General features: G+C 38.0%; 1 protein-coding gene across 1 annotated transcript; it reads left to right on the top strand.

The window, feature by feature from the left end:
• The first annotated feature begins 511 nt into the window (after positions 1–511).
• On the top strand, positions 512–27624 carry LOC127659492 (glycerophosphocholine cholinephosphodiesterase ENPP6-like). The gene is made up of 8 exons (XM_052149344.1): positions 512–874; positions 17090–17269; positions 17645–17756; positions 18655–18796; positions 18929–19108; positions 20841–20978; positions 22640–22763; positions 26709–27624. Exons 1-8 carry the CDS (start codon positions 640–642, stop codon positions 26906–26908), a joined length of 1311 nt encoding a protein of 436 aa, XP_052005304.1. The 5' UTR covers positions 512–639; the 3' UTR covers positions 26909–27624.

Genomic DNA, 27624 nt, shown 5'->3' on the forward strand with positions numbered 1-27624 from the left:
CTGTTGATTGTCATGGTCATGGTGTTTTGTGAAGTGTTGAGGTGTGTGCTCTAATGCAGGTGATATAGTCTCATAGACTACACATTAAACAAATTAGTAAGGAAAATTCAGAACGTAAATTGTAAAGTAAGACATTTATAAAGATTTAACTACGTTTATTCAAGCACCATGTATATCATGTTTCTAAGTAAATGTTATTAAATGTAGTAAACGTAATTAAACATTTTTCCACTCACATTAATCAATATTATGTCACGTTAAGTAGATTTTACTTAGCTTTATAGCCTACTATTAAGATTTACATAGAAAAACTTTGTGCAAAAACATGCGAAATAAAAATCAAATAAACCAGTAACAGCAAATAATGACCTATTTTAAAGCTGTAATTCCCATCACTCTGGGGGGTCATGACTCTAGATTTTTTATTTATTTATTTATTAACGAATCTTTCCTCCTCCGCTCCAAACCTTTGTGTGTGGACTCATCACGCTGATTAATGAGAAACTCACACACTCTTCGTCCCGATGGGCTTGTGCTGGGGAGACTCCACAACAGCAATCCCGCACACGCCCATCGGGACGGAGAGTGTGTGAGTTTCTCATTAATCAGCGTGATGAGTCCGTTTATCAGTCAGTCACCATGAGCCGAGCCGCACTGCACATCATCGCCGCTTTAATCCTCATTCTCTCCCGATCCTGCGACGCAAACCGCAAACTCCTGCTCTTTCTGATCGATGGATTCCGTTACGATTATATGGACGATTTACAAAACTTGGCCGGATTTAGAGAGATCGTGGAAAACGGTGTGAAAGTGGATTACATGACTCCAGATTTCCCCAGCCTGTCCTATCCAAACTATTACTCTCTCATGACAGGTGAGACTGAATTCACTTTTTCAGTTTCAAATATAACTCACTTTGTAATCTTCTGTAGCCTATCGTTCATGTGTTTTCATCTGCAAACTTCATGACAGTGTCCATATTAGTTTATTTGTGCCATATTTAATTAACAAAAAAGTACCAAAACGTTCCACTAACGTTTTTCCCCCCCTTCTTTTTTTTTTTTTTTTTTTACATTTCGTTCCGTGAGCTACCTTGGTTTGGTTGTATCAAGTGAGTCAAATATCTTTTGACTCAACCTTTTTGATCATTTCAATCTGATAACTTCCTCAGTATTTTTGTAAGGGTTGCGTACATAAATGTACAGGTGAAACTCGAAAAATTAGAATATCGTGCAAAAGTTCATTAATTTCAGTAATTCAACTTAAAAGGTGAAACTAATATATTATATAGACTCATTACAAGCAAAGTAAGATATTTCAAGCCTTTATTTGATATAATTTTGATGATTATGGCTTACAGCTTATGAAAACCCCAAATTCAGAATCTCAGAAAATTAGAATATTGTGAAAAGGTTCAGTATTGTAGGCTCAAAGTGTCACACTCTAATCAGCTAAACACCTGCAAAGGGTTCCTGAGCCTTTAAATGGTCTCTCAGTCTGGTTCAGTTGAATTCACAATCATGGGGAAGACTGCTGACCTGACAGTTGTGCAGAAAACCATCATTGACACCCTCCACAAGGAGGGAAGGCCTCAAAAGGTAATTGCAAAAGAAGTTGGATGTTCTCAAAGTGCTGTATCAAAGCACATTAATAGAAAGTTAAGTGGAAGGGAAAAGTGTGGAAGAAAAAGGTGCACAAGCAGCAGGGATGACCGTAGCCTGGAGAGGATTGTCAGGAAAGGCCTCCTTGACAGCCATTTTGGGTGCACATATGAGGCAGAGGTAAAAATATAAAGACTCTGTAACAAAGAAAAAAACTCCTCTGTTTCTGGGACACTTTTGACTACATCAACTAACACTAAATTGAGACAATGTGCACTACAATGGATGTAGAAGGCAAATTGGGAATGTATTCAAGTTGGGCTGTACTGGTACATCATTCTTGGACTTGCTGATATCTGTAGAAAGATGTACAGTAAACTACAACATTTATTTACATATGCATGTACAGGTGAAACTCGAAAAATTAGAATATCCTGCAAAAGTTATAATTTTGATGATTATGGCTTACAGCTTATGAAAACCCCAAATTCAGAATCTCAGAAAATTAGAATATTACATGAAATCAATAAAAAAAAGGATTTTTAATACAGAAATGTCAGCCCTCTGACAAGTATAATCATGCATATGTATATAGTTATATATACCAAATATATTAGTTTCACCTTTTAATTTGAATTACTGACATACATGAACATTTGCACGATATTCTAATTTTTCGAGTTTCACCTGTATATCTGCATGTATTTCAAAAAGTAGGCCAAGTATTTACTTAATAAAAGAAACATTAGAGACATATTGACACAAAAAATAAGTTACAGCAGAAAGCACCATTTTAAGGACACATGTAGGATGAAATTATAGTTGCACTGCTTTGCAAATAGTAAGAACCTTCTTCATCACAAACCTGATGGTGCAATACTTGATCCACATGGATCAACTTTCTGTCCCTCTGGCTGTTCCTCTGTCTGTCCCTGTATGTTTTCTTCCTCCTCACCCTCTTCTTCATCCTCCTCACCCTCTTCTTCACCGTCTAGAATTTCCCTCTCTGTGTCAGAGCCCTCACTTTCATCACATGCCCTCTCTCCAACCTCCACTGACTCCTCTGGCACTCCCTCTTCCTGCTCCTCAACTCTTTCAATGCCTTGATTTGTTTCTCTTACTTTTTTGTTTACTGGGGCAAAAAAGGACGCTATGTCCCTTCCTCGGTTCATGATAACTATTAGAAGAAGAAAAAAAATGTAGGGGCATGCATTACACTTACATCACTTACGAGATTAAATCGTTTTGCTTACCTTCAACTCTTGCAACAGGAGAAATCGTATAGCTCCTCTCTCCAAGAGTAGTTGCTGAGCTCTCATTCACCGAGCAGCACCGCACACAGTGTTTGGGTGCGCCACTCTAATTTACCCGTGTGGAACGTTGCGTCACATTAGTTCCGCTTTTGGCGCTCGCGTGTAAAATCATAATAAATTCATATTTTTTTATTTGGTCAGCACGGGGGGGCCACAGGGGTGGCCAGGGACATGTCTGCAGAGGCACGGACCTCCCTAGGCCCCCGTGTAGAACCGCCACTGAGTATAACAGTCATTAAAGGTAATATTACTGCAGGAACAACAGGGCTGTGTTAGTTGTGAGTTCATTATTGTTTGAATAGGGCCTTTGATAACAGGGGCGAGGCACAAATGATGAGTCCAATTTCCTCTCTCCACAGTGACAGAAAAACATATCTATTTCTGATTTACATTTATTTATCACAGTTTAAAAATGTAGAATAGGAATGTCTGTGGATTGAGTATTTTGATATTGAAATTGTATTTTTATTTTTTTCTCAGATGCTGTTTAAAAATAATAATAGTAATTTTAAAAATGACCTTTTCACCCATGACATTTTAATATGTTACTCTGACCAGATCAAACACATACAGACATTTGAAATATGACAATTTATGCAAAACATATATGAAATATACACAGATTGTTGTTGTTGTTGGTTTGAATTTGGTTCAATTGTTGACATTGGTTCCACATAATGAAAATGAGTTTCTTTGATATGAAATAAAAAAAATTCTGCTTCAAATACCGATAGCAAAAAACCTAAATGAATTGAGTTAAACTAACTTAAACTTAATCTGTTGAAATAACTAGCTGCTAGCTAGCAACAAAAACATTAGCATAGTATATACAGTATTTTTCTGTTTGTCCTGTGTAAGAAGTATGGTCAGAGACTATTCAAAAGACATGGGCCATTTCTATTAAAATGACTGGAAAAAACGGGACGCCCAATGGTCAATAGATGTATAAAGGAAGTCCTGCCTTACAGGTAAAAGAGCCAATTACCTTTTAGATACAGACATTCAATCAACCAGAGAACATGCATGTGCATTATCTGTAGGTCTACAAACTTTTTAGCGTTATCTGAGATAGATAAGCACAATTTATGATTCCACTGTTTTGTCAGATTTTATTGCTGATTTGATGTTCTTTGATCATAATCTAGAGGAATCATTGTTGAGATTTTGGTGTTTCCCCATTCAAGTAGATAGGTGCTGCACAGTCAGGTCTGGAAATAGCCTCCCGAGAGTGTTCCAAAGTTGGCAGACAGTGGACTGACTTGCTAGAAAGACATTGGTATGGTTCTGCTGGAGTTTACAGATCCCCAATCAGTCATTATACTGATGATCCTTCAGTATTTGCATCATGATAAAAGCAATACACACTGATTTTGCAGTAGTAATATACCCATACCAACCAACCTCAACCTAACCATTAGCTCCACTCTTCTCCATAATTGTAATCTCCAAAAAAAATTCAACATGACAGAAACTCTTCTACATCCAACAGAACATTAAACACTATCAAGTCTCCTATTTGTTTCATTTTGTGTAGAAATACATTAAAATAACACTTAATTTTAAAGTTTACTCTACCAATCCAGTTCTATGCAAAGCATGCTAGGAACTGGAAAGACAAAAAATAAAAAAAATCTTATTGAGAGTAATATTTTTGCTGTACATCTTTAGTAAGATCTTACTAGAGGAAAAAAAAGATCTAACATGGATTTTCTTGATATAATTCATCATGATTGTGACAGGTGCATCTAATGGCTAGAAATACCATTTTACCTTGACTTAATGCTAAATGGCAATTTACACAAGGAAATATTTCTGATGCTCCAAATTTAAAAACCCCACAGAATATTCAAAACTATATCTCCTTCCGATCGTTTGTGGATTCTATTCATAGAAGGATTTTATTATTTAAGAATGTATTATTTGTAGCTTTCTATATGATGGTACAGACTACATTGATTAATAGGCTATTTCTCATATTAACATTCTTTATTCTTGTAAAAATACACAAACCTCATAAAGACATTGACAAACCATATGGATTTGTAATTGTATATATATATTGGATTTATATTTAATCTGTTAGTGTCACTTCAGATTGGAGGACCCACCAGCAGGATGCAGCAAAAGGCAATTTTATTGAAATTCAAAAAAGCAGTACAGAACACTGCAGGTAGTGATTGAAGTTGTCAATCAGGGAGTGATACAGAATGTCCTGAGCCGGGACCCTGAATCTCTCCTTCAGACTGCAGCCCTCCCAATCCACTAAATATTGGTACCCTCGGCCCCGATGTCTCATGTCCAGAAGCCTGCTGACAGTGTAGACTGAAGCCCCGTCAATCAGACAAGGCGGAGTTGGATTGGGGATGGCGGATAAGTGCAGTGCAGACCTAAAGATGGCTTAATTTTAGAGACATGGAATACCTCATTGAGGATGTGCCTCAATGGGGGAGGCAGCTTTAGGCAGACAGACACCAGACTGAGAAACTTCTAAATGGGAAATGGACCAATAAATCTAGGCACGAGATTACGAGAAGAAACTTTATGGGGAACATACCTGGAGGAGAGCCAAACTTTTTGGCCCACAGTATATTTAGATGCCATAGTACGATGTCAGCCCAAGCCTTAATTCAGCCTTTCACACTGAGAAGAGCCCTTCTAGCCTGTCTCCATGTTTGACAGCAGCGTTAGATAAAGGCGTGGGCAGAGGGCACCGCAACATCAGGTTCACGATTGGGAAAAATTGGGGGTTGATACCCGATAATGCAATGGAAATGGGAGAGACCCATAGATGACGGCGGTTGAGAGTCGTAAGCATACTCCACCCAAGGGAATTGCTCACACCAGGACAAGGGGTTCTGAGCAGCCACACAATGAAGCTTCCCCTCAAGACTTTGGTTTGATTGAAACCAGAGGACAAGCTAAATGTAGCCCCTAGCTGCCTTCAAAACACCCTCCAGAAGTTGTACATGATCTGGGGGCCTCTGTCAGAGACCACGGCCAATGGAATACTGTGAATCCGAAAGACCTGGTCCACGACAGCAGCCAATGTCCCATGAGCTGAAGGGAGTCCAGGGAGCGGGATGAAACGGCCACCTTAAAGAACCTGTCCACCACCATCTTGCCATATTACCATGAGACGAAGGTAGTCCCGTGACTAAGTCAAGGGCGATGTGTGACAAAGGTCTTAAAGGCACAGACAGGGGTTGAAGGAGTCCGGCCAGGGGGCGGTTAGAAGTCTTACCACGCACAAAGACAAAGCAAGCCAAGATCAACGTACGTCTTACCCCATCGATGGCCACCAGAACCGATGCCGAATGGCGGCTTCTGTACATCTCATTCCATGGTGGCAGGCTATATTGGATGAGTGACCCCACTCAGACCCATCATGGAACAAAGAGTAAGCCTGCTGACAGTCCTTTTGGGCTGTCACGCCCTCTTTGCACTTTTGATTCGATCTCCCACGACCCCACAGCTATGACCCCAAAGAGGAGAAATGATGGTGTGGGGGAGGTTCAAATCCTAATTCCCTTTAAAAAGGTGAGAGAGTGTCCAGCTTGTCGTTTTTAGACCCCAGTCAGTAGGAGATGAAGTTAAACCTACCGAAAAAGAGAGCACAGGGGGCCTGTCTCGAGTTAAGCCTCTTAGCTGATCTAATATACTCTAATTTCTTGTGATCTGTCCAGCTCTGGTGCTGACAGAGAGTAGAGGCAACTTCGAGGTGGAGAAGTGCCTGGGAGGAGATCAAAAGCACAGTCGTATGGGTGGTGGGGGGGGGGGAGAGATGTGGCCCGGGACTTGCTGAAGACTGCTCCCAGGTCATGGTACACCACTGAAACCATGGTTAAATTGACTGGTTCAGCTGTAACACACAAACAGAAGAAGAGACCGGAGACAGGGCCGGACCCAAACAATGAGTGGAGCAGAATGTGCCACATGAAATGACAGAGTTGCCAGCCCAATTTATGTGAAGATTGTGCTTTACTAGCCATGGGTGCACCAAGACCAAGGAAGACTGTGGCAATCAAAACAGGTAAAACACAATCCTCTCCTCGTGATTGCCCGAAATTCTCAGACTCATCGGTACTGTGGCATTCATGATCTTGAACAATGGGCTACCGGTGAGCAAGCTGGTAGGAATGGACCAGTGGGCCACCACATCTTGATCCATGAGATTCCCTTTGGCCCCAGAGTCAATGAAGGCTGACACAGGATGGGAGGTCCCATCCCAAGAGATCTAAGTGGGAAGGTGCACGCAAAGAGCAGAGGAATTGACTGGACCCAATTAACAGACAGAAGTTTTATGTACACTAAACCGGGAAGGAGATCAAAGTATTACACACTAAGACAACTGAGCTGAGCATGCAGAGGCACATATAAAGGGAGAGCAAAATGAGCCTCAGGTACAAATACTTACAAGCACGCTGCCATGAATAATAATCTCAATGTGGCATGAGAGAGAACTGTCAAACAACCAAAGCAAACACGTCACAAGCACACACAAACTGGAGGAGGATAAAGCATGATCAGCTCCGAATCACTTTTTTTGTTGTTATATCCTCATTGGTGTCAAATCCAACTTTTCAGACATATCACACTGCAGCTCTTGCCTGGTTGCCCACTAAAGCTAAGCAGGGTTGAGCCTGGCCACTACCTGGATGGGAGACCTCCTGGGGAAAAATAAGTTTGCTGCTGGAAGAGGTATTAGGGAGGCAAGCAGGGTGCTCACCCTGTGGTCTGTGAAGCTGCTAATGCCCAAGTATAGTGGCAGGGACACAATACTGTAAAAAGGCACCATCCTTTGGATGAGACCTTAAACTGAGATCCTGACTAAAAATCCCAGGGTAATTCTCATAAAGAGTAGGGGTGTACCATGGTGTCCTGGCTAAAATCCCCCCATGGCCTTTATCTATCATGGCCTAATAATCCCAATCCCTGAATTGGCTACATCAGTCTACTCTCCATCAGTAGCTGGTGTGTGGTGAGCACACTGTGCACTATGGCTGCCATCGCATCATCCAGGTGGATGTTGCACACTGGTAGTGGTTGAATGGATTCCCCTGATACTATGTAAAGGGATGTGAGTGCCTAGCAGTGCTATATAAAATGTAAGGAATTAATTTTCACTCATAACAGTATGAGAGTGCCCTCTGTTTGCTTGTATTAATGTAACACATCAGTTAACACAATCCACTTTACCAGCTGTTCAAACGCTCCTCAGATTGCTTCATTCAAAAGCATAAATGTTTTCCAACTAAATAGACTAAATATAAAATGAAAAAATTACAATAAAATGCAAAGTAGTCTCGTCAGTTACCAAAATACTTTTTGAAAGTAACTTGTAAAGCTTGTCTTTAAGGAGGGAAGGAGTACACTGGGAACAGGGCTTCCAAAACAGAGGTAAGGCTTTAATTGACAGTCAACAGGAATCGCTCAGCATACATAAACTTCTTAATAACAGGTAGTTCTCTCAACACGTAGTGCTCTCATGCAGCATACACCAACACTGGACTGACGTGTAACACTCTTTCTTGAGGCTCTGTGGCTGCTGCCTTTTTATGCCACTTTCCCCAGGCTTACTGAAATTAGACACAGGTGTTAGACATAATCTAGCTCAGGTGTAAGCGCCCTTACCGCTTTCTCTCCTGGACGGGCGCTTGACTATGCCCCTGCTGCCACATAGCTGTATTCTGATTACCAAATATTTCAATTGTAACTGTAGTGGAATACAGTTACTCATATTTTGTATTTTAAATACATATAATGCCATTTACATGTATTCCGTTACTCCCAAACCCTGTTCACAGATCTGAATTCATCTGAACATTTCATAGCAACATGATCGTATCACTTTTCGATTGTGTTGGATATCACTTGGACTTTATGCATTATAATTATGTTCTTTGTAAATTGATTTCAAGTGTATTTTCAACAGGGCTTCTTTTCCTTTTTAGCGTATGTTCATATATTGTTTTAACTAATAGAAAAAGTTACATTTGCATACAGAATGCAGTATGCAAAATATATTTCCAACTACTGCAAAATAGGCTGTTTTCTTATATGCAACATATATATTTTCCCAAATACAACTGGAATTTGAATATGTACATATATGCTGAAATATCTGAATTATAATGATATATGTATATTCATATATGGCCATATTTCAGATTTCTGTGTGAGTAAAACTAATAGACAGGTACTGTATTATTCAAGCTGCAACCCACTTTACCACAAAAGTGGTAACAGTGTAGACATGTAAATGTTTTAGAAAGGCAATTGTTCTCCAGTGTCACATAAGTAATGTAACCTTTTTAATGGAGAATGATGTGAGATGATGAATGGAAACAAGTTGGAATTTTGTTGATATTAATTTATCCTAGGAAATGTATACTTCCAACCTGTTATGTCATGTATGTTGAGCAAGAAAACATGAGGTTTCAATATCTTAAGGGTCAAGACACATTTGAAATGTATTTAGAAATATATTCCACCTAACCATGGCAAATGAAGATCATTTAATTGTATTAGTTATCATAAAAATTAGTTAACATAAAAACAAAGCAAACGTTTATAAAAACAATACCAAAAACTTCCAGAACTTTTTCAACCTCTTCTTGTTGCGTTGTAAATAGTAATTTTGAACAAACAATTTTGTTGCATTCAAGTTTGGAAACATTTGTTTATAACTCAGGTAAAAACCGGTCAGAGTGTTTTATTGCCATGCTGTTGTGTGTTCTCTGTACTGCAGCCTTCAGAGTAACAAAGGCCACTGCTGAGCCCGAGCACACAGCGCTTTGACCCAGTGTCTACCAATCACAGCAGCTCACACCAATGCTTTAATGCTTTGCTGATGACAGTTGTTTTATTTGGACATATTCCCCTCTCCACAAAGTTTAGGGCCGCTTCAGAAGAAGATAGTCTGCCATGAGAATTGGGCTCAGGCTTTCAAAAGAAATCAAACAAAGAGGGTGAAATATGGGACAACGTGAGAGCAATCTGCCCATCCTCTTAACCTCAGGGGCCTCAGTATAAGAAAAGAAATGTCTTACTTGACCGAAGGGAAATATTTAACTTCCTTTCCCAGCATCACATGCAGAGACAACTATAAGTAAACCATTCAGAGGTTAACTGATGTCCCCTAGATGTGTAACACTGTGACTATGTGGTGCTTTCAAAACATCCTGTTAGTCTGGTTCAACCAAGGGTGCGAGTGCACAGAAGAAGGCCAAATGTAAAAGTGCCCTTTGGTCATCTAGAGGAAGAGGGGAAATCCAATAAAAATAAATACATTAAATTAAAATGTTATAATAATCTCACAATAATAGTAATAATGTGTCAGTATCAGTGTTGGGTGTAATCCAATTATAAAGTAATTTGTTACTGTAATATAATTACGTTTTAGTCAAAAGTAGTATAATGAATTACATTTTAAATACTTGTAATCAAATTACAGTTACTGGCTTTTAATTTAAGTACATCAAAGGGTTCTATTATACTAATTATGTAGAATACATGAATTATGTCCATGGGATTGATGCCTTTTTCATGCGTCGATAATCTGAAAATGTATAGATTTATTTTCAGATATAAATAGGGCTGCACATTGCACAATAGTCTTTGTCTCTTCAGACATATTTCTCAACACAACTTTGGTAAACTGCGAGCAGCAGGGTTGAATAAAGGGGGTCGCACACTGGATGCATCTGGCGGACAACATGGCGCATTCTAAAATTCAAAACCATGTGTTATTTTCTACAAAGATACGCACACACCACCAAAGCTCACATCAACATTCTAAAGTGCCATGGAGCACAAATTACATAGTTTTCCATTAAATTCGACCCAAATCATTATCAAAGGAAAAAGATTATTTACTCTAGTATAACTGGATGACATATTGTGTCATACATGTTGCCATTTTTTATTAGACCAGTTACTTGTCCATGTATTGTCAAAAGATATTACTCTATTGCTACCGCAATCTCCGACATCGCAGACTTAAATTTACTTTTATGCATTTGGCAGACGCTTTTATCCAAATTTACTTACAGTGCACTTATTACAGGGACAATCCCACCGGAGCAACCTGGAGTTAAGTGCCTTACTCAAGGACACAATGGTGGTGACTGTGGGGATCGAACCCACAACCTTCTGATTAACAGTTATGTGCTTTAGACCACTACACCAGACTTACAGTTTAGACAGCTTTATTAATTATAATGGGAGCAGTCGTGTTGCTTTTAGTATTAATGAAAATGCTATACGTCTTTTATGGAATGCTATCATAAACTGAAGGAGCTGTCTGATTTAGCCAAAGTCGGTTTACTTTTAAGTTAATGAGCCATTTGACTAAATACTTGGAAAAAAGAACCATGGTAGGCTATTACATGTTTTTGGAAATTGCTGCCATGGTATTAAGTCTGTCATGGTATAACACCACTGAACCATGGTTCTGCCACATTATGGACTGCCTGTGTTCACGTGGGTTTTCTCCGGGTGCTCTGGTGTCCAAAAACATGCAGGTTTCCACCTGGTATTGCGATACGTCTAGGGTATTCTGATCACATGTGGTCAGGTGAGACGCATCGCTGTTTACACCTGGTCACTTATATGCGTCTCCTGTGACCACTTGTGTTTGGATTTGGAGGGGAGGGTCTCTGTTTCATGACGACGTACATCAATCATTAAGTCAGTGTGTTTCTGCAATATAATAAAGTGCAACAAAGTCAGAAAAGACTAAGAAAATGTAAAAAATGGCGCAATGTTTCTCCCAGATGCGGCTGAAATTTAATCTAAGCACAAATGCAAAAGGTCAAGCAGAATGATCTGTTATTTTATTGGATTAGCTGTATTAAAGGAGCTTCAGGTGTTGGTGCTTGTCATCTGTGTTGATATCAGACACACTGAAGCTCGCGTAATTGTGTATGTATATGCTTTTTAAAATGTTCAGATCGGACAGTAATTTCCTTTTAAAGCTACTCGTAAACTGCAAAGTTTAAATTCTTGTTTTAGCGCAGAGGTTGATTGACAGGTGAGATGCGGTGTGTCACTGCTGCTGGGATGCATACAGGATGGATTAGCTTTTACACCTCAAATGTGGTCACATGCAGTCACAAAACATTTTGGACCCATTAAGACCTGTATTTAGGGCTGACCACATGTGATCAGATCACTAGAAACGCATCTTAATACATGTGTAAACAGGGTCTAAACTGCCCGTAGGTAATGTGAGAGTGTGAACATGTGTCTGTGTGTTAACCCTGTGATGAAAGGGGCACGGAATTAGATCAGCAGAGAATAAATGGTATTGGTGCGTCCCTAGTTAGAAAGAAATATGTTTTGACTGATGAGACATGTAAATAAATAAATTTTGTTTGCCTATATTTTCCAAGCTGTCTTTGGTATTTTTATGTTTATTGACAGCTGTCACTGCAGTAGAGCTGCACAGCTGACATATTCTATAAATAATCTGCTTTCTGCCTCCATTCTAATAATAGAATCCATGTAAAATCAGTTATAACAACTCAATTATGATCGAAATTAAGATACAGTGCTGCGCAAAAGTTTTATGCACTTAAGATGTTTCACAAAAGCATTTGTCTTAAGATGGTTATTTATATTTTCAGCTTTAGTGTGTCAGTAGAAAAATACATTTTAGACTCCCAAACATTCCTTTTGCAAATAGAAAAGAGTAGAATAGAAGAACAGGGAGCCCTGCAACAGATGGCATTACCACCACAGAATATTGAGACAGTCTGAGATTACATAAAGAGACAGAAGCAATTGAGACAGCCTGTACAGAAGAACTGTGGCAAATTCTCCAAGAAGCTTTGAACATCCAATCTGCCAACAACCAAGACAAACTGTGTCCAGGTGTACCTAGATTTTGTATGATGTTAATTGATATATGAAAACTATTATTTTTGAAGATATTCTAGCTATACAACATTTTTCACAAGTGCCTAAAACTTTTGAACAGTACTGTATTTGAAATAGATCATGTGTAATTTGTAGTGTTTTGTCAGGACATTTTCCAATAAAGAGAAATAACACAATGAAGTCTTTGGATTCTTTTCACCATCAGAAGAAAGTTTATTCAGTAAAAGAAGTGTCCCAACAATCATCTCACTATAAATGAGTATTATACCATCTCAAACAAACAAAATCTTACCACATTCAACTAAAACTCTGATTGGTTACTTTCTCCTGCATAAACACATTATGCCACTTTGTTAGGTTGACCCAATGGTTAACTCATTCATGGCCTATGCTGTCACGAATGTAAGCAATGAAGGCAGACGAAGGTTGAGGATCCAAATGCAGCTTACTTTATTACTAACCAAAATACAAAGAAAAGCTCGCTGACCATAGCTGACGAAGGTTGAGGATCCAAATAACAAAAACACAAAGGAAAACCCACAGTGGGGAAATAAACATAAATAGAGAACTCGGGCAGGGAACACAGAGCAGGCTAACAACATTCACAAACATTCATTGCCTTACATTCGTGACATATGCCATGTGTGTTTACCTAAACTGAGACTATCAATTAAAATTGAAGATGGCTATGTTCGGTACAATTTGTGCGGGATCTTCTAGAAGTCCTAAATCCAAGACACAGTTATGCAACAACACAGATAAAAGAAGCTAGAAACTAGAGTGAAACTAGAATAAAGGTTAAATATGAGAATAATACATCTGTAATGTTTTACACAGTTTATTCTGCATTTATGGTGCTAATAATATACATAGCCAGAATCACATGGCATAGTCTTGTTTGATGATATAAGAGTTTTAAAGTTATCAACATCAAATTTGACAGAACATTATCAGACATATGGCTTAAGCTTTATTGTATTTCTATTAAGGTCAATGTTTTATGTTATTTTATAAACATATGTTATGGAAATAAACTGCTAATCACTTGAACATAAATGTAATCCTTTCTTCAGTTCATTAATCTTAACTGAAATAAGAAACTTGGAAAAAGTTATAGAAATAGATAAATCCATACACAATAAACAAAAACTTATAGCCCTTAAAGTGAAATATGAGGAACTTTCCACACATAAAGCTGATAATAGTTTATTAAGACTTAAGCAAACCTTTTTATGATCGAGGTGACAAACCCAGTAAACTACTGGCCTGGCAAATCAAGAAATTAAAAGTCATTCATGAAATTAAGAGTGAAAAGGGGGAAATTACTACAGATCCTTGTGAAATAACTTATACTTTTGTTTCATTCTATAAAGCTCTATATCAATCTGAATACCCTATAAGCTTATTAAACCAAAACAAGTTCTCAGAGGGTTTAGATATTTCATCTATTTCTGAAGAGACAAAATTTGAACTAGATAAAGAACTAGAGTTGGAGGATTAATCCAATGCTATTCTTAATATGATGGGGGGTAAAGCGGCAGGTGCAGATGGCCTCCCAATTGATATTTATAAAGTATTTAAAGATAAATGAATAGATCCTTTGATAGAGATGTATGCATAAGCTTTCCAACAAGGATATCTCCCTCCTTCGTTAAGAAAAGCCTTGATTGCTCTCATTTTGAAGCCAGGAAAAGAGCCGACAGAATGCAGCTTATATAGGCCAATTTCTTTACTATATGCGGATGCAAAAATTATTGCTGAAGGTTTTGCACCATGTGATACATACCGATCAAAATGGCTTCATTAAAAACGGTCAAGGGTTCCATAATGTTAGGAGGATACTCAATATTATACATGCAGGGGATGGATCTCCAGATACAGCCATTCTGTCTCTTGATGCCGTTTTGCAAAAAGGCATTTGATAGACTTGAATGGCCGTATGTAAAGGAAGTGCTGGTGTGATTTGGATTTGGTGACTATTTTCATAGGTGGATAGAAATTTTGTTGGTGGTCTCTACAGCTGAAGTACTCACTAATAATCTGATCTCTGAACCGTTTAATCTAAGTCGTGGCTCAAGGCATGGTTCACCGCTTTCTCGTTTACTTTTTGTTTTAGCTATGAAACCGTTGGCAATAAGATCACACTCTTAAATATGTGGGATCCATACAGGCATCTTAGAACATTGTATTGCGTTATATGCATATGATACCACGGTATTTCTATAAGATCTTGGAAAGTCAATTCCATCCCTTTTAAAGCTTATTAGCCAGTATGGAGAGTTTTCTGGATTTAAAGTAAATAAAGATAAATCATTGATTATGTTTCTGAATAAACAAGTAAGAATTAATCCAAAGGTAACAAATTTACCTTTTGCAAAGGTTGCAAATGCTACAAATGGCTTTGACTACCTTGAAATTAAAATAAGCCCTCAGATAAACACCCTCAACTGAGTTAATTGTGAACCTTTGCTCACTTTAGTATCGATATAATATAAATATATGGACAACACTGCCCCTGTCTTTGATGGGAAGAATAAATGTGATTAAGATGAACATAATACCGAAATGTTTGTATTTTTTCCAATCATCACCTCTAGCACCTCCTCCTGCATTTTTTTCCTGAGAGTAAGTTTAATTTTATGTGGAATAATAGGAAGCCGAGACTTAGACTCTCTCACTTTTATATTTGCCATTTGATAGGGGAGGACTACAACTTCCAAACTTGCTATCGTAATATTGGGCCAAGCAATTGAGGGCTGCGATGTTCTGGTTTTGTAGAAATTCGGATTTGTCCTGGGTACAGGCTGAATTGATGGTGGCAAGAGGTTTAACACTGGACAGTCTTTTATATTCAGCACCCAGTAAGGAACTAAAGAAAAAGATAGATAATCCATTTGTTAGAAACACTATTGAGGTTTGGCACAAAGTACATATATATCTTGATGACTCCCCAGTGCTGTCTTGTTTTTCACCAATCTGGGGCAATGAACATTTCAGCCTGGCAAAAAATTATATGGGGTTTAAAATGTGGTTAAATAAGGGCATATATATATATATATATATATATATATATATATATATATATATATATATATATATATATATATGCATATATATATACATATCTATGTACATATATACATGCATATAGATATATATATAGATTGCTACATCTACATCATGGCTACATGCACTGCTGTGATTACCAATGGCGCTCTGCCGAATCACAGCAGTGCTGATGTAGCACGATTGCGAGTGTGATATTGCTTAAATATATATAAACTGAGTACGGTCATGAAAACGCATTTGTGCGTGGAACTACTTCTAACCAAATGATGTGTCCAAGCCTCCATTAGTAATTCAAAAATATCACTTCAGAAATAGCATCACAGTTTGCGTCCAAGTTATTGGATAAACAAGGATGCGTGCGTGCGTGAGTGAGTGAGTGAGTGAGCGGCAGTGAGAGAGAGTGAGTGTGAGATATATATATATATATATATATATATATATATATATATATATATATATATATATATATATATTTATGTTACACTCTAATCTGTCTTGGATCATACTATTCTGATACTAGTGAAAGTTTTTGTGCTGCTGTCTCCTTAAGATGAATCGCTTATGATGTATTCCTCTTTTTTAAGTCACTTTGGATAAAAGCATCTGCCAAACGAATAAATGTAAAATGTATTTCTGCCTTTCTTGTCAAAGTATCTGAATTGTGAGGGAGCTGAGTAGTGTTTTGGGGGAGGAACCATATGCATTTGCACCTGAATATTTAATTATGTAGGCCCTGGCAAGGTATAAGGGGTTATGAGAAGCGTTAATAGTTGTTGTTGGTAATTAAAATGGGTTGTAGTTGTGCTTGCAGTTGTGTTGGAGTTATCCACGATACTTTGTGTTAAATTATGATGCTTTTTTTTTAAGTCACCAAAATATATTATATATAACTGGATGGAAATATAGTGATAAACCACAGCAATTAACAAAATAATTCACTTAAAAAAAGAAGCCAAATTCCCTTTAAGGCTGCACAGGCGCTCTAGTGAATCAGTAAATAATTTCCACAGGAAAGAAAACTGCACTCTTCAAAACATTTCACAGTGTCTTTAAGTTTGATAAGGAGTAAAGAGAGTTTGTAATGGCATGACTCTTCAAGAATTAATGAAACTCTTTAACCAAATGCTCTGTAAACACAGATTATGTGAACCTCAGAGGGGTGTTGATTAAAATCCTCCCTGCTTTAAATGCCCATGAAGTATTTTTCCACTCCTTCTCATGTTGCAGGACGCTATTGTGAGGTGCACCAGATGACTGGGAATTACATGTGGGAAAAGGACTCCATGAAGGAATTCCTGATCGGAACGAACCCGGACAGCCGTCTGCCTATGTGGTGGGATGGCTCAGAGCCACTGTGGGTGACCATGCAGAAATTAGGAAAAAGAGTCTACATGTACTTCTGGCCTGGTGAGTGGATGTCATGAGTTTATGGTATGGTGTTTTCCATGAATTGGTTACAAAGTCTTGAAACTCTTAAGAAAGAATCAGTGAAAAATAGAGCCATCCATCCCTTATAAAAATTAGCCATGATTTTACTACAGTAAACATGGTTAAACTATGGCATTTGTAATAAAACCATTGTACCCCACATATTTAAATATAATTATACATTACATATACATTTATGCATGTGGCAGACACAGAATTGTCATCACTCAAGCGTGTTTGTGATTGATGTTACAATTCCCTCCACTGAAAGTTTTTAGGCTTTCAAAAGCATTCTGACAAATGCATATAAATCCAAGTCACATGCTGTAAATTGTGTTTGTTCTGTTCGTTCAGGTTGTGAAGTGTCAATTCTTGGGGTGAGACCTACATTCTGTGAGGAATATGTCTACAATCCTTCAGAGAAGAACCTGACTGACTCCATGGAGAGTGCTCTCAATATGTTAAAGTACGATAAACACAAACCTCCTTAGCAAACCATTATGCAATCATATCCTTTTGGGGGGGGGGTTCTCTCCCCTTTTCTCCCCAATTTGGAATGTCCAATTCCTAATGAGCGTGAAGTCTGTGTTCCACAACTGCTTTTGGGTCCATGAATAACATATAACGTGCGAGTAAGGGCAGCCGGTGGACTTTCTGGTGCCCTCCTAGGGTAAGATGATGCCCCCCTAGGGAGTTGGTGCCCTACGCAGACTGCATAGTCTACTTATAGGGAGCGGCAGTACTGGCTGCCTTGCTAACGATTAGGCTACCCCAGTCACTGCGGACCCCAGATTGATTCGATCTGGACCACTCATGACGACGGTTGCGCTCTCTCATCGTCTCTATTGAGCTGTGCGACAAATTAACAGTGTTGTGATCTTTCTGCGCTGTATTAATGACTATGCCCTTTACCCGCTCTGCTGACGTTGCCTCTTTTCCCCTCATGTGATTAGACATGAGGAGCAGCATAATTCCAGAGGACCTTTAGACCAGTTAGTTTTTTCTTCTAAATGTAGTATTATTAATCCGCATGTTACGAGCCTTTAGACAAATAGATTTCTGTTCCAATTTTGTGATATTAATTATCTCTGGCATGACCAGGAAAGACAGTAAAATGACTTGTTTGTAGTCTAGTCTTTCTCACTTTAATGAATATATAAAAATGGGCCATACAGACTTTTACATTTACAATAAGACCAAGAAAGTTATTGCTATAAGAAAGTTTGCATTTATTCAGTTCAGAGAGCATTCTTGGTCAAAGTGTCATATATCGCACATGCATCATAGGGACACTTTTGTGAGGATGCTTTTAGGAGTGTTTCTTTTTCAATGTATAAAGTCTCTGGTGTGATATGTTTTATAAGGAGCAATAAAGCAGACATGGCTGCAATTTATTATGAGAAGATAGACGTGGAAGGACATCATTATGGGCCTCAATCTATACAAATACAGCATGCCGTACGCAAACTGGACGAGGCTTTCCAAACCCTCAACCGCAAAATCAAGGTTTGTTTCTTCACAAGTGAAAGAAAGAAAGAAAGAAAGAAAGAAAGAAAGAAAACATTGGTTCCATTGATTCAAACATGTCAGGGTTCTTGATTCTGTCTTGGCCATCTAAAACACATTTGTTTTGTTCAGGAGAAGAATATGAGAAATGAGATAAATGTAATCGTGTTCTCTGATCACGGTATGACCGAGCTCAAGTGGCTGGAGAAAGTCATTGAACTTGACAAATACATTGACATGTCCAACATCATCAAGATGATGGACAGAGGACCAGTGGTCAGTCTGTGGCCCAAACTGGACAAGTTTGAGGAGGTGAGCTGAACCTGTCACTGTACTCTTTCCATTTCATATTTTTTAATTTGTACAGTATTTGGGTCAATGATGTGATTTTATTTTATTTTATTTTTTTGTCTAAATTTATTCACAAAAACATCAAAAATACAATTCAAGAAAAACAATTACTTGAATACACCTCTTCTATGATGAACTTAAGTCATTTTGATATTTCTTTCTGGGAATTAAAGTAAAAAAATGTCATGTGGTGTAACCGACAAGAGAGAGTAAAAAAAGAAAAAAAAAAGCTACAATTATTTGAAAGGGAAAAAAAAAGAAAAAAGACAGACATTGGCAAGATTAGTGCAGAATAATCTTTTATTAAATTATTTAGATTTTTTTTCTCCCTAATTTGTAATGGCCAATTCCCAATGTGCTCAGTCCTCATGGTGGCGTAGTGACTCGCCTCAATCTGGATGGCGGACGACGAATCTCAGTTGTCTCCGTGTCTGAGACCCTCAATCCATGCATCTTATCGCTTGGCTTGTTGAACGTGTTACTGCAGAGACATAGTGCGTTTGGAGGCTTTGCGCTATTCGCCGCGACATCCACGCACAACTCACCATGTGCCCCACCGAGAGTAAGAACCACACTGGGTGACCATGAGGAGGTTACCACATGTAACTCTACCCTGCCTAGCAACTGGGCCAAATTGGTTGCTTAGGAGACCTGGCTGGAGTCACTCAGCACGCCCTGAATTAAAACTCAAGACTCCAGGGGTGATAGTCAGCATCTTTACTCACTGAGCTACCCAGACCCCAGAATAATCTTTTATTAATACTATAATTATTTTTAAATATTGCATTTTGTTGTCATGTGACCAAAAACAACAACAACATATTAAAAAAAGAGGGCCCCTTTAGATACTAAAAACATTTTTATAAAAAGGCACATTTTGTTAATATGGAGTAAACCTGAGAAAACCTGATATTCTTGACTGAAAAATTCACGATATTCGTATATCTTTTACTTGATAGGTCATTAAATCTATTATAATAAAACAAATTCAATGCTATAAATGTTTTTAAATAATTTATATAACCACATTAGACAAAGTTTACATTTCTATGAACTTAATGTGTGTTTTAAAAAGATTTCACATTTTTATCACTTCGGACAACCTTTGTTGTCAATTACCTATTTATATATAATTTTAGTATTTGTTTTACGCTTAAATTTATGATCATTTAAACAAAGAAATTAAATCATTGTTCTACAGTAATACAGACAAATTACAATTTAACAGTAATGAAAATCCAATGAGAATCACCTGCATTTGGAATGATGAGATTACAAAGAAGTAAAATGCCCATGCACATTACAGTAATAAGTAAATTGCTTAATTGTCATGAAAATAATGTCACAATGCAAAAAAACAAAATACACTAAAATAAACTATAAAAAGATTTGGGGTGAAAACTGTTTTCGTGAAATTCACCCTGTAACACTGGATTGTATTTTAAATTTAATCCTACCAATTTACAACTTCACAAAACTGTGGCATTGTGATTTCATCCAATTCATGACTGTAATTATACCTGTCCTCAATCTGGCCTACATAAAATACATGCTAATGCTAATATTAGCTTCCTCCATGCATAATTGTGCAATCTCTACACAGCCAAAACATAACATCAAAGTGGCTAAAACTGACTGCTTATATGTGTGTGTGAATATTCTAATTCTGTTTATATGTGAATGTATAATTCAGATCTATCAAAACCTGAGCACAGCGGACAACATGAATATTTACAAGAGGCAAGAGATCCCAGATCACTACCACTATAAGAACGGGAGGTTTGTCTCAACACTAACACTTGTCGCAGAGCCTGGATGGTTTATCACTGAGGTATAGTCTCTTCAGAATCTTTCTAGAATGTATTCATGTGTGTTTTATGATTTGTTTTAGGATCATAGCAACTAAACCAAATCTTGAACAACATATGAATGTTGTTACTTTTCTTATTTACAGCAGAGACATACTGGTTAAAAGGCACTGTTAGGCATGACGCACTGCAGAGTTACTATAGCATATACCATATCTAGCCAAAATCTTCCTGCTTTATCCCCCGACTCAATATATGACTGTATTGCCCTGAATAGCCAAAACTCCACCTTCCGCGACAAAATAGTATTCTATCTGTATTTCAATCAGGTCAATTCTCTGAGGTCATCAGACGACATTCGGAGCTTCAGCTCTGCCTCGGCACTTTTAATATAGTCAAAGTCTGGGAACAAGAAAATGTTGTGGTTCTTCCAAGAAAGCCTCCTTGCCTCGCATAACACAAGATCTTTGACGGACAATGTCAGAAATTTGGCCAGAATTGATTGGGGCCTGTCTCTCTAAGTGGATCTCTGAGCCAGAACTCTGTGAGCTCGCTCTATTTCCAGTTTATGACCTGTTATGTCGAGCAGACTCGGCAAGAGCTTGTCTAGGCATTTCACCATATCTCGGACTTCTTCATTCTCAGGAATTCCAACAATTCAGATGTTGCTTTGTTATTATTCTCAATCTCTTCCAACTTTTCCCAAATGCGCTTCAAGTCTGTCTTGGTCGCTAACGGGTTAGCAGCTAATTCCCTCTCTGAAGACTTGATCCGTTTCTCAACATCCGACACCCTTGTAACCAACTCAGAGAATTTCGTCTCCATAGCAGTGATCGATCAAAGTATTAAAAGCAAGATACTCCAAGTCAGCAATGACCTTCATCAGCATTGCCAATATGCTCGACAGTTGACGCTGTATCTCTCCCACCGCACCGTCCAAACTGAGTCCCCGGTCGGCGGCCCTGTCAGGGGTATGGGCTTGAGCATGTAAGTGTCTTTTAATGTCTCAGAGCACGATGATTTTAAATAAATTTCTTCATAAAACAGTTATGGAACAGGGTGTATCTCACCGGTTTATGACACAAAAAGTATTCAAAACTAGCAAAGAGCTCTCTGTTCTCACGTCCGACCCTTGCATGGCACCAAGCAACCCTTATATCCATTTATCTATTTATTTGGTTAGTAGCAATGTAATAAGTGAGATAATGTACAGTCAGCCGGTTGTTGTCACAAAATAAATCCCTTCAGGGGTCTGGGTTTATTTTGCGATAATAACTGGCTGAATGTTCATTGTAATTATCCCTTACAAATTTGATATATCTGACCATCACTGATGCCTATGGTTGGTCCCAACATGGAACATGGGATTTTCCACATCTTCCACACATCCATTGCCCATTTAAAAGGTTGCTATTCACCATAAAACCACTGACAGGAATTGATCTAAAGTAACTCAATAGAATCATGATTCAGTCTTGCATATAATAGCCCCATTTTACCCAAAAACAACAGCTTTTGCTTAGTGTGCTTGCCTGATATAACAGAGTATCTCACTGGTGCGTCATCAGGGTTTCTACAAAAACACACAGACCCTCAGGCTGAGAAAAGGACAATACAGCAATATATCGTAATTCCAACATTACTGGCCAATTGCTAACTCCTGCATTTCTGCCTTTGTTTACAGAATAAAGCCAAACTACCCTTTTGGAAAAATGGCACAGAAGAGGCAGAGGGCTGGCAGCATGGTTGGCATGGTTATGATAATGAGTTTATGGACATGAGGGGATTTTTTCTGGCACAAGGACCAGGTAACATTGAACAGATCCCTCCATACTCTGTTTACAGTGTACAATAGATTAGTTAAATAGTTATAAATTAATTATATTATTATACTGTATTTATTACACGCCTCTCTGCAATACTCAATTCTGATCAGCGGTCTAATATTTCTGAATAATGACTGTACATCCAGGGATTAAGTGATATTGAGAGTCATCTTTCCTACTTCTCAAATCACTCGTAAGCTAATGAAATAATTTCAACTCAAAACAGAATTGAATGTCCTTTTTTTATAACTTTGGAAAGTACTGTAGTTAGAGGGATAATGTTGTTAGTGGTCATTTTCGAAATAACCTTACAGAACTCTGACGCAGGTGGAATTTAGCTATTTCTAGAGGCTCTGATTTCTTCTCAACAGGAAACAACATTGGTATGTACAATAACCTATTGACTGTATTGTTTGCATGAATTACTCAACAGTTTACTTAACAACCATTTATTCTCAAGTGCACTTAGCATTTTAAGTTTGACAATTATATAGTCCAAAATGGAGACGAATCTCTACAAAATATACAAAGTATGCTCACAGCACTGAAAAGAAAGGTGCTAATTATGAAATGTTAATTTTGGTGTTGAGGGTTCTTTCTACACTGCAAATATTTAGCAGTCTACTGTGATTCTTAAAAACAATAGTTTACAGTCAAACATTTTGCATTCTGGGAGATCAAGAGGAGGCTGTGAATCGATTTATTATACATGTGGGGAAAAATGATATTCAGAAAGAGCAGTCAGAACTCCTTAAGATGATTTCAAGGAACTCTTTGAAACACTTGGGAGATTGAAAGTTCAGTCATTCATCAGTTTGCCCGAGGAACAAATATGTTTTCTTGGTTGCTAAGTCTAAACACTTGGCTGCATAAAACCTGCAACATGAGAGGACTGAACTACATTGATAATTTCTATCTTTTCTGGAGTCAAAGAGAACTGTTTAAATCTGATGGCCTCCACCCAAACAAACTTGGTGGAAAAGTGCTAAAGGACAATATCTACTTCTCCCTTCACAAACACCACTGTAGTGTCTGGATGACCACAGGATCGGACTTCAGCACCTGGATGGACATTTAATTGACAAATCTATCAATAACACAGCAAAGACACAACAACATGGGGCTGAGCCCCACACACAGAGCATACTACAGTCAGAATTTAATGACTTAAAACTGCTCCAAGATACAGGACCAAAGGACGATTTCTGGGGAAAAAGCCAAGGGAGCCAAGATAACAGTACCATACATCAGCCTCCAGAAACACCAGAGCCACAGTCTCTGTCACCACACACCTTCTCCCTCTCATCAACATCCACACTTCTGAGCTTCTCTGAGAAAATGGAGGAACTAATGTATGTTGGAAGAAAGTTCTCCCACTTCATTGCTGCAAGCCCCCATATACCAACCAAAAAAATGGTGCGACCCTCTAACACCAAAGCCTGCAGGCCCAGCTCACCCTCCCTCTGAGAGAGCTCTCCAGCCACAATGCAAGGGTACATCTTGTCCTTCTTCAGCTCTTGGTGAACAACAAACAACTGATTCTGATAACAGCTATAACTGATGTGTATCGGGTCCCCACTACGGTAGCAGCAAAAATAACAAATGTTTACAGAACTTGCGGGAACCCACTGTGCCAGTAGCTTTTTTCAATATCTGTTATGTTAAGTGATAGGAAGACTAAGGCTTTCTCAATATGTATGGCAAACCAATATAATCTGTTGCATATTAGATGTCAATCCAACATTACTGTGGGGCTAAAAACAGATACTATCAAATTAGAACAAGCCATTTCTAGTCAATGACCTCATCACCACAAACAACCTGGACTTTAGACACAGGTGTTAGACATAATCTAGCTCAGGTGTAAGCGCCCTTACCGCTTTTCTCTCCTGGACGGGCGCTTGACCACGCCCCCGCTGCTACACCGTGTTTCGTTAAAGCCTATTTATTTTTGTTACAAGCCGTGTTTCATTAAAGCCTGAGTAAAGTTCATTTGTTTCAATGTACCGGTAGGCACCTGCGGCTTATAGACAGGTGCAGCTTATTTATGTTCAAAATATTATTTTATTTAAAAATCAGTGGGTGCGGCTTATATTCAGGTGCGCTCAATAGTCCGGAAATTACGGTATATGCTCCCACTAGGTCAAATTATGAAAAAGAACCAAATCGCACATCATAGCTATGTAGAAGATACCAAGATCTATCTAGCCCTATCACCAAATGACTACAGCTCCATAGACTCCCTGTGCAATTGTATTGATGAAATTAACAGTTGGATGTGCCAGAACTTCCTTAAGTTAAACAATGACAAGACAGTGGTCATTGAATTTGGCAACAAAGGTGAAATTTCAAAGGTGAAAACATACCTTGACTCCAAGGGCCTAAAGTGTAATTTTGGAGTCAGACCTTAGTTTCAGTAGTTACATCAAAGCAATAACTAAATCAGCCTACTATCATCTAAAAAATATAGCCAGAATAATATTTTCTTTAAAACTTTATACATAAAGCATTTTGAATTGCCATTGTGTATGAAATGTGCTATATAAATAAACTTGCCTTGCTTTGCCTATTCTATGTAAAATGTTGCTAAGATTTAACAGCATACTTTTATATATAAAATACTGTACACTGTAAAATAACAGAATAGCACTGCATTGTGGGATACAATGGTGAATTATCCATAAGCATTTGAACTGGAATAATAAATATATGTGCTAGGGCAATGCCTTGGGGCATTATGGGGACATGTACAAAAGTTTTTATTCAGAATTAATAGAAGTCGTAATTTAGTGTTGTTGCTTTGTCAGTTGTTGTTTTGTTTGAACATTATGATGATTAATGTTTTCTTGAGCTGGCACTTTGGACCTTCTTTATTATTATATTATGTTCTTCCAGTCAGTGTAATTGTGTTTTGGTAAAGGACTGTAAGTGTGATCATAACTTGGAAATGCCACTATGTGTGGCAATAGTGAATGCATTATACATAAATCATGTTATTAACCCTCTGGGGTCTGAGGGTGTTTTGGGCCCTGGAGAAGTTTTGACATGCCTTGACATTTGTGCTTTTTCAGTTGCTTAAAATCATATTGAAGTCTGATAACACTGTATTCAGCACACACTGGGCTACAATAATATGTGAGCAACATGTATGTACAGGTTTGTATTTTTGAGAAAATAACGTTTATGCATGGTTTTTGAAAAAACTAAATTTTTAAGTCACTGAAATAAGGTCATATATCACATACTCAACATTTGTCATCAAGACTTTTGAGAACTGGATCTTGTAGCCTAGAGTTTTTGCTACAAAATGATGTGAAAATGAAAACCATCCTGATCACTCATTCATACAAAACAATATACTAATTTAACTTTTGTAAGACAATTGTTGTGTTGAAAGGTAATATACGAGGCGGCATGAACTATCATGAATATTGATTGTAATTTCCACCTGAGGAGACAAAAGACCCCTCCCCTGGGCCTATCAATGAGGAATGTGACAGAAAGCGAATGAATGTGAGGAGACTTAAAAACAGTGAATGATATTTCAGCAATGTGATGCCAGCAAACTGAGTGATTCTTGTTTCTGGTGAACTTGCATAGTATGGGTTGCCAACAAGACACACAGATATCGTCACTCGGCACACAAAACTCAACAATGGTGAAAATTAACAAAAATACTTTTCCATAAAAAAGTCAAATCTGAACATTAAAATACAAGTAACTAAGACTTCAACAAAAACTAATCCAAAATAAACCAGTAAATAATTATAATAAAGAATCCACTTAATTTCTTAATGCTGCAGTGCCTTCTGCATTTTAGCTCTACATTATGTATGTTGTTTATTTGCAGGAAATTGCTGCCAGTATTTTACTGTATATCTAAGAGTAAATTGTTTTACAGAGTGTGTAATTTAATTTTCTCTCCAGACTTCAAGATGAACTATCGCGCTGGTCCCATTCGAGCAGTGGATGTTTATAATGTTTTGTGCAGGACGCTGGGGATTAAACCTTTGCCCAACAATGGCTCGTGGCCTCGAGTGGAGTGTATGCTGAAGAGCTCGGTGGCTGCTCTGATCTACAGCTGGATGCTGACGCTAATGCTGCTGACACTGTCTGTACTGCTCTAGAACTTTCCATGACTGTATTTTCACATTGAAGCACTGACCATATCAGACTGAAGAGAAGATTACAAAAGAGAATAAATGAAACACGTTATATAGAGTGTTAGAGTGCGTGTCATGGTATCAGATACATGGAAAACTTTCTTTAAATCTGCTTTTTGCTGCACTGCCTCCATTTTCAAATGATAAATGTCTCTTAATGCTGATGCAATAGAAGAAATGATTTTGTTGGGATTGAATGAACCAACTCGCACATATACTGAGATATACACCGATCAGCCACAACATTAAAACCAACCAATTGTGCTGCAAAAACAGCACCAACCCACATCTCAGAATATCATTCTGAGATGATATTCTTTTTACCACAATTGTACAGTGTGGTTATCTGACTTATTGTAGACTTTGTCAGTTCAAACCAGTCTGGCCACTCTCTGTTGACCTCTCTCATCAACAAGACGAAGAATAGCATCTATGTACAAGCAGTTAATATGTATGTGTTGGTTTTAGTAACAGAGAAAACATATAATTTTCTGATACTGTAAAATGAAATAGTTCACTAGTAGCCAATTGCCTCTTTGCCAAGGTCTCTACGGTTTTGAATGTATGGCATTACATGTGTTATTTTCTTATTGTTATCATTTCTATAACCATAGTAGCCTACCTTTCTTTAGAACAGGGCTTGTACAATTTTTTTCCCCTCTCAATAAAATAAACTTTTC

Source organism: Xyrauchen texanus, chromosome 19, assembly GCF_025860055.1.
Source record: "Xyrauchen texanus isolate HMW12.3.18 chromosome 19, RBS_HiC_50CHRs, whole genome shotgun sequence".
NCBI classification, from domain to species: domain Eukaryota; kingdom Metazoa; phylum Chordata; class Actinopteri; order Cypriniformes; family Catostomidae; genus Xyrauchen; species Xyrauchen texanus.

Excerpts from the sequence above, each read along its gene's own strand:
- LOC127659492 (XM_052149344.1), top strand. The coding sequence starts at position 640 with ATGAGCCGAGCCGCACTGCACATCATCGCCGCTTTAATCCTCATTCTC. Across the intron at positions 17,270-17,644 it reads CTACATGTACTTCTGGCCTG|GTTGTGAAGTGTCAATTCTT; the intron begins GTGAGTGGATGT and ends CTGTTCGTTCAG. Across the intron at positions 22,764-26,708 it reads TTTTCTGGCACAAGGACCAG|ACTTCAAGATGAACTATCGC; the intron begins GTAACATTGAAC and ends TTTTCTCTCCAG.